This window comes from Lates calcarifer, linkage group LG20 (assembly GCF_001640805.2).
Source record: "Lates calcarifer isolate ASB-BC8 linkage group LG20, TLL_Latcal_v3, whole genome shotgun sequence".
NCBI lineage: Eukaryota > Metazoa > Chordata > Actinopteri > Centropomidae > Lates > Lates calcarifer.
The window spans coordinates 17158358-17166445 of record NC_066852.1 but is presented as its reverse complement, the minus strand read 5'-3'; the positions used below and the strand labels follow the sequence as shown (position 1 = coordinate 17166445).

General features: G+C 39.2%; 1 protein-coding gene across 2 annotated transcripts; it reads left to right on the top strand.

Annotated features, from left to right (window-relative positions):
* Positions 1 to 106: 106 nt before the first annotated feature.
* Positions 107 to 7274, top strand: LOC108893749 (solute carrier family 22 member 5). 2 transcript variants are annotated; one of them, XM_051078533.1, is made up of 11 exons: positions 107 to 426; positions 1250 to 1432; positions 1581 to 1684; positions 1948 to 2102; positions 2216 to 2387; positions 2847 to 2973; positions 3270 to 3376; positions 3804 to 4018; positions 4896 to 5078; positions 5230 to 5365; positions 7056 to 7274. In XM_051078533.1, the coding sequence occupies exons 1-11, from the start codon at positions 220 to 222 to the stop codon at positions 7180 to 7182; spliced, it is 1716 nt and encodes a 571-aa protein (XP_050934490.1). In that variant the 5' UTR covers positions 107 to 219; the 3' UTR covers positions 7183 to 7274. The 2 variants fall into 2 exon arrangements, with proteins under 2 accessions (XP_050934490.1, XP_018547584.1); XM_018692068.2 differs by lacking the exon at positions 7056 to 7274 and adding an exon at positions 5628 to 6504.
* The last annotated feature ends 814 nt before the right edge of the window (positions 7275 to 8088 follow it).

Genomic DNA, 8088 nt, shown 5'->3' with positions numbered 1-8088 from the left:
GCTTTGGAATCGTGGCAATGATTACATTTCCTTTTCAGCTTTTGCCATCAGTGCACACAGCAAGAGAAAATAGTCCAGGATGTGTTTCATTTGTCTTTGTAGCCATAAAAAGATTGTCTGAGATAACAGCCTAGTACATGAGGCATTGTGCACAGTTAAAGACTGGAGATAAGAGACATTCACAGTAAGACAGGAGAGCTGCTGAAAATTTTTTGGGCTATGAAGCATTATGAAGAAACCATAGCTTTCCTCGGTCAGTGGGGACGTTTCCAGCAGATTGTTTTCTTCCTGCTCTGTTGCAGCACTATTCCCAATGGGACTGGAGTTTTATCCATCATCTTTGTGGCCGACATTCCCAGTCACCACTGCATGATTCCTGAGGTTAACCTAACTCGAGAATGGCTCAGTGCGATCATCCCAGTAAAGGTAAATCAACACACAACTTGGGACGAATACAGTGCATTGCCTTCTCCTGAAAGTTGAAATCATACAAAATTATTAGAAAATTTCCTTAAGGTTAATTTTTTGCTCCCAGTGAATTTGTACTGACATTATCATTCTGTATAGTACTGTGTTATTATTCCTATACTATTAGTACCACATATAAGAGTATCTTAATTTTTTTTTTCACAACGGGTAACACCCAAGGTTACAATCATGTCACATGTTGAGCTGATTGTCAAAATATTTCATAACTAAATGTTGGTTTTATGCCACAGCGCTGGTGAGAGCCAGAGGTATTATGTTCTCGGGTTGTCTGCCCATCCTTCTGTGTACCTCATTCTTGTGAATGCAATACCTCAGTAATGCCTTGATGGAATTTCTTCAAGATCACTTACCTCACCTAACATGTTTTTGGCCTCTTCAGTGTAATATCTCAAGACCGGCTTGAGTGAATTTCTTCAGATTTTGCACAAATGTTCACTTGGACTCAAAGATCACCGGGTTAGATCAAGTGGCAAAAGTGGTCAAAGGTCAAGGTCACTGAATACTCAGAGGGATTTTCATTACACCTGGTGCAAATGTTCGCCTGGACTCAAGGAGGAACTGAATAGGACTTAGTATTAAAGGTCAAGGTCACTGAGACTACAGAAACATGTTTTTGGCCATAAATTAAGAATATAACACGTTAATTACTGCAACTGGACTGGTTGGCAGAGGCATATAACCGCGAGGTGGGAATTCTAGTTGTGTTCTTATCAAATTAAATTGCTGTGACCAATAAAGTTTGTGTTGCTGTGACTGTGAGGTGGTGAATGGGAAAGAGGAGCTGAGCAGGTGCAGCAGATACAGGCTGGACGTGGTCAGGAATCTCTCCGCTCAGGGATACATTCCTGGCAGGGACGTCAACCTCACTGACCTGGAGCAGGAGGACTGTGTGGACGGATGGATCTACAGTAAAGACATCTACCAGTCTACTATAGTCTCTGAGGTGAGTGAGTGTGCTTGTTTGCATTCATCAAATAGTTGTGATAAGGATCATAACATTAACACAGATTCCCTCTTCCCGCAAGATTTTTGAGATTTATGACTGTTCTTTAATTTTCTCTAAATGTGTGTTTAATGGATTCATATTTCAGTTTGACCTGGTATGCAGTGAGCATTGGAAGCAGCCGTTCACCTCCACAATTTACTTCCTGGGAGTTCTTGTTGGATCTTTCTTCTCAGGGCAGCTCTCAGACAGGTACTGAGAGCAAAACTCAGTGTGATGCATTGTGTATATGTAGAGCTTCAAAGCATCTAATTAACTCATAACTCACTTATATTTCTTTTAAATTTGTCTAAACTATATCAATAATGAGGAACCAGTGCCTTTTTATTTTCAGTATACTGTATTGGACTGAAGCACTTAACATCTTAAATATGGTATATAGACAAGTAGAAATATTTATATAGAAGTAATTCAAATAATTTGCTCCTATTTTAATGTTGATCTTCTCATTACAGATATGGAAGGAAGCCTGTATTCTTCACAACCATGGCACTTCAGACTATGTTTACCTTTTGCCAAATCTTCTCTCCTTCATGGATGGTGTTCTCCATACTCCTCTTCTTTGGTGGTTTGGGACAGATAGGCAACTACATAGCTGCTTATGTGCTGGGTAAATAGTAACTCCTCTTGCTGTAACCATTGGCACAACACTGTATGCTCTACATTTATCTGAAAAACTTTTGATTCATTCTTGTCCCTCTCTTTGTATCGCTCTCTCTACAGGAACAGAGATCTTGACTGGCAATGTACGTGTCCTGTTCTCATCACTGGGTGTGTGTCTGTGCTATGCCATCGGCTACATGTTTCTGCCTCTCTTTGCTTACTTCTTAAGGGACTGGAGGTCTCTCCTGTTGGCTGTGTCTCTGCCTGGCCTGCTCTATATCCCTATGTGGTGGTGGGTTGTACTCATTCACATTGCTCATGGTAGAATTCCAGCTACAGTAGCATTTTGTTTTTGTTACTGATGGAGATTTTTTTTTTATCTCTATTATCTCTGTTATTGTTTTTGTGAGAACATGTGAAAAATGCTCTTAAGTTGAAACCAGAGAAACAGTATTTATGTGGATAGGCTGCTACAAAAGCTGTTACAAATTTGTTATAATGGAACCTCTTTCTACTGAGAAATTTCAAAGCTTAAATGTGTCTTTTTAGGTAATAACATTAGGATGCAGGAAAGTCAGACATTTGAAATGAACAAATGGGTGATGAGTCTCACATTTTCTTTATCAGTATACCTTTTAATATTCAATAGTTTTGTTTTCTTGTACTGTTTATATCTGTGTTGTTTGTCGTTTAATATTTGCTTCTGCTTTTTACCTGTACCTTTCTGCCTCTGTGTTGAATACTGAGACAGGTTCATCCCTGAGTCTCCTCGATGGTTGCTCTCTCAGGGAAGGGAGGATGAGGCTGAAGCCATAGTGAGAGATGCTGCTAAAAAGAACAAAGTTGAGACTCCACAGGTCATTTTTGAAGATTACAGTGTAAGTTGGCATATAGGACCAAAACTAAATGCACAAAAACAAAAACATCCTGTGTAAAGGTGCATTTATCAGAGAAATCAAGTAGTTAGCTTCTAAAGTTACAGTCTTTTTAGTGCAAAATTCCCTCTTTGGGTTACTGTTCCTCCACTGCAGTTCAGCAAGAGTGCATGTTAGGATGGAATCTCATCATCAGGATGGAATCAGGCAAATGACTATTGTTTTAAGACAGACTTGGAAAAAACCTTTCAGTTAACAACCTTGTTACAGTTAACTGACCTCAGTTTTGTGTCTTCCAGGCTGATGAGAAAAAGATGCTGTCTAAAAATGAAGAACACCACACTGTCTTTGACCTGATGAGAACCAGCAACATTAGAGCCACAACACTTATTCTATGCCTCGTGTGGTGAGTCTGAGAACTTAGACAGAATTATGCGTATATATATGGCCAAATGCATGTGGACTCTTGAACTTTACATCCATATTTGCTGGTTGAATATCTAATTCCAAAACCACAACCATTAATCTGCTCCTAAAACACAGGAATTTGGAACCAAGATGTAGGGGTATTTGCTCCCACTAAGCCAAGTAAACATTAGTTATGTCAGTCATTGATGTTGGGTTAACATGTGTTATGTAATGTTTGGTGATTAAGGGTGTCCTCATTTTAACTCTGAGCACACTACCCATGCTGTGACATCTGTTGTTTATCTGTTTACTACTGTAGGAATTAACTTAGACACAGCTCTCACATGGTTGTCAATCTGATCCACTGTGTCTGACTTATGTCCCATCCTCCACATCTCTGTCATCTGTATCTTTGCCTTGTCTAGGTTCACTTTTGGTATTGGCTATTACGGCCTGTCCCTGAACACAGTACAACTCACTGCTGACCCCTATATCAGTTGTTTCATCTCAGCAGCTGTAGAGGTACCAGCTTACGTGTCAAGCTGGCTTCTGCTACAATACTTTCCACGACGACTGTCTGTCAGTTGTACAATGCTCCTGGGAGGAGTGTCCCTGTACTTCATTCAGCTGGTGCCTCAAAGTAAGTAGTTTACTGGATTATCTGGTGCTAAATGTAGAATTGCCTTAGAGGATGCAGATTTCCTTGGTCTACTGTTAAAAATATCACAATATGAACATGCATACAACATATTCCTGGTGGTTGATATATTTTGTTTGATCCATCTACTTATCTGTCTGTCTAGTTAAATAGCATTTGTTTCTTGCTATCCTGTTTATTGTTTTATTTCACATTAACTTATACAAAGTACTCGTCTGTTACCAGTCTCTGTAGGCATAGTGATGATGGCATCCATAGTGAATGGAGTTGATCCCCACTCCTCTTATCTAAAGAGTTCTTTTAGGTTGTTAGTAGAGGTTGCTCTCATGCTCTCAGCATCTTGGTTTAAAAAAGTCTTAAGAGGAAAGAAACTTTAAGTGCACTGTAAGATGAGATCCTTTGTGAATACACCCCATAGATTGCAAACAGAGCTGTTATCTAACCTACTGAGGGTGTGTTACAGAACCATATAAACTGATCTATGAAAAAAGAAAAGAAGAAATCCTGTACAGTGGTTTGCATTTGTAAAGCGTCACCTAACCTATCAACAAAATCTAAATGAACCCTTATATAATCTTGTTTTCAATGATTGGGTTCATCCTAGTAAAAGTGAAGAGAAATTTGATCAAGGGCAAGGACATTTCTGAAGACATTTATTTATTTACTGACACTGAAGGTAATCTTAGCTCTGTTTAAATGCTTCTACACTCTCTTGGTGGCTTGTAGAGCCAATGGAAAGCGGAAAGTTCAGACATTATAACAAGAGCTAGTGGTTTGGTAAATCTGACAGTCTGACATTTTCAAATAGTCATGAATCCCTCTGTTCTGTTTTAATTTTGTTTTACTCTATCTCCTTCAGCTTTAACAGAGTTGTCTGTTGCCCTGGAGATGCTGGGTAAATTTGGCTTTTGTACCAGTACAGCCATGCTGTTTGCCTACACAACAGAGCTTTACCCAACAGTGCTCAGGAGCACAGCAGCAGGCACATGCTCAACATTCTCCAGAGTGGGCAGCTGCATTGCACCTTTTGTGTTACAGCTCAGTGAGTAAACTAGTCTCAATTTTGGTTTTACCAGTTTTTGATTTACCCTGTAAGTTCTTCCCACATCGTATAGTATATACATGCAGTACAGGTATGCCAGACAGGATTCTAGGACAAGATTCATCTTAATTCACCCTTCCCCCTCTTACAGGTATATATTTTAAGTACCTGCCTTATATTATACTGGGTACTCTGGGTGTTGCGTCTGCCATTACTACCCTCTTCCTTCCAGAGAGCTTTGGACGACCTCTACCTGAAACTATTCAACAGATGCATATGAGAGAAAGGTGAGGTGTTTAGGGAATGATTAACTGAATGATAAAATAATTACAACTGTTAGTAAAACTATAACAGAATATGTTTATTATACTATCTTCATCATCATCCTTTCAAGCACAAGTGGATGTTCATAATAGTGACATCAGTAATTGCTATAAATATAGCTGCCTGTCAGAGATTAAGACTTTGATCGTTGTAGACGTAGTCATAACAGTCTATGCAGAATGCTAAATCTAATAATGTTTTGTTTGTTTTCTTTCTGTGTAACAGGCTGAATTGTCCCTGCATCACTCAAAAAGAAACAACAAAACCTGTGGTGGTTTTGTCAAGTCAACTGTGATTATTTTATACATGATTTAATTTAATGTTGTTAATGCATATTGAAATTGAATATCATTTTTAATGTCATGATATTCCAAGTTATTTAAAAAAATCATTACATTAACATTACAACAACATTACTCCTCAACTTATCTTCACAAATTATTTTAAATAAAATAAACTCTATTTAAATAGTAATAATACAAATCTGGAGTACAATGACATGGTGTAGTATAAATGATAGAAAATTAAAGCAATTACTGTAAACAATGTAAATAATAGTTTTCCTTAAAGGAGCCATGCATACGTTTTGCTGTAGCTACATAGCCTATGCTAGCATAAACAGCTGTTTACTTACCAGTCTAGAAGAAACATTGCGAGTTCAGCATCAGACTTCATTCCTTTACTCACTGAGAGCTGTCTCCACTGGTTTTTGAAGTGAAAAATCCAGTGTGTCACACTTAATTAACATCTGTACACTTAAATTCAAAAATCTGGCAAACATGAAATTTGCTCAGTGGGAAGTAAAACATCTGCATTCAGCTGTTTGAATGTACATGGATATAAATATCGAAATGTGAATGCTAAATAAATCTGTGTCAACAAGAATCACCGAGTCCTGAGAACTTTGATTCTTTTCAAAGGGAGAAAGTTTGGTTTAGAACTGAACCAGTGAGCTGATTAATTTTTTTAAACTAACACAGCAGTATTCTAGCAGCTTCTGTGTTCCCCTTGATAAAATTCCTGCACTGTGCTGATCTCTGTACATAGACATTATTGTATCAACAGAACAAATATCCTTAATACATTCATTTTAAAAAGTTGCAGGGTTTATATATTAATATAGTTCACACATATTTTAATTTCGATTTTTTTTTTCAACTGCAAGTTTATAGTTTTCTATTTTAAGTGTTTTGTTTGTTTGTTTTTTTACTTAACAGACACACACACACACACACATATATATATATATATTTTTTTTTTTTTTTCTAACAACAAAATCATAATTTCTCTGTCTATGCTTGACACTTCAGTTGGCAGTGTAAAAGTCTGTTTCCCATGCCAATTAAGTCCCTTTGAATTGGATTCAAAACCACAAGAGAGGCACAAATTACGTAATGGATAATGCACTCTTTTTTTAATGCAGCCAGCACACCTGGAGTGCTTGTTTCACCTTGGGGCGGTTGCTGCGTGGCAGATAGGCAAGAAGTTTTTAGCTCCGCTTCCGCTGTTTTGTTTTTTTAAAGACATAGTATAGCGTGCAGGGTACACGGCTGCAGTACACAGTTGATGGGAGATGGTGGATACAGAAGTAATCTTAGAAAGGAGAGGAAACGTTGACTATGAGGGCTTCTGCTGACGCTATGGCTTTTCTAGGTCAGTGGGGACGTTTCCAGCAGGTTGTCTTCTTCCTGCTCTGTGCCAGCATCGTGCCCAATGCATTCGGCGCGTTCACCCTCATCTTCGTGACGGATATACCGAGTCACCACTGCCTCGTGCCTGACGTCAACCTCACAGAGGACTGGCGTAAAACTCCATCCCGGTAAAGGTGAGTATTGGTTAAATGTCACTAATATCATTAATGAAGTTTGTGTTGCTTTGTTTGTGAGGTGGTGAATGGGAAAGAGGAGCTGAGCAGGTGCAGCAGATACAGGCTGGACGTGGTCAGAAATCTCTCCGCTCAAGGGATACATTCCTGGCAGGGACGTCAACCTCACTGACCTGGAGCAGGAGGACTGTGTGGACGGGTGGCACTATAACAGAGACATCTACCAGTCCACTATAGTCTCTGAGGTAAGTGTGTGAGACCAAGACTGCGAATGGGCTTGTCGCCCTAATCTCTCGCTACTGCCCCTGCACACTTTCTCATCTTCCTCCTCCTCAGTCTTCATACCTCATCTCTCCTGACTGTTTGTTTGTCTCGCAGCCTTTGCTGTTTTCTGTTGATGGTTAAGGTGTGTCAGTGCCAACCTGCTGGTTCTGCATGGGCACAATATCAGCCCTCTCCCTGCCTTTCTCTGTTTTTTTATTTGCACTTCTCCAGTTTGCCCATTTACGGCGTGCCCTTTCCCTGCAGCATTTGGAACTGTGAGTTTGTTCAGTGCTTAGTGAACGTTTGTTTTTTTTTTTGTGATGCACCAATGCCAAATGCCAAAGATTTGGTAGTAAAAACAGGCTGTGGCTTGAAGCAGTGTGCCAATGTTCATGTGTGCCAATATTAGCTTTCTGCGCAACAGAAGAGACTCACCCTTGGATAATCTGTTTAATGTGTTGTAGCTTGGCTTGGCTTTGTAGTCCTGCCTTCCACCTCAGCATGATTCAGTCAGGCATTTCTGTCTCCATATTTGCTTATATTTCTGCCATATGATTTGTATTTACATGGAAACAAGAGCATGTAAATCCAGTGTCT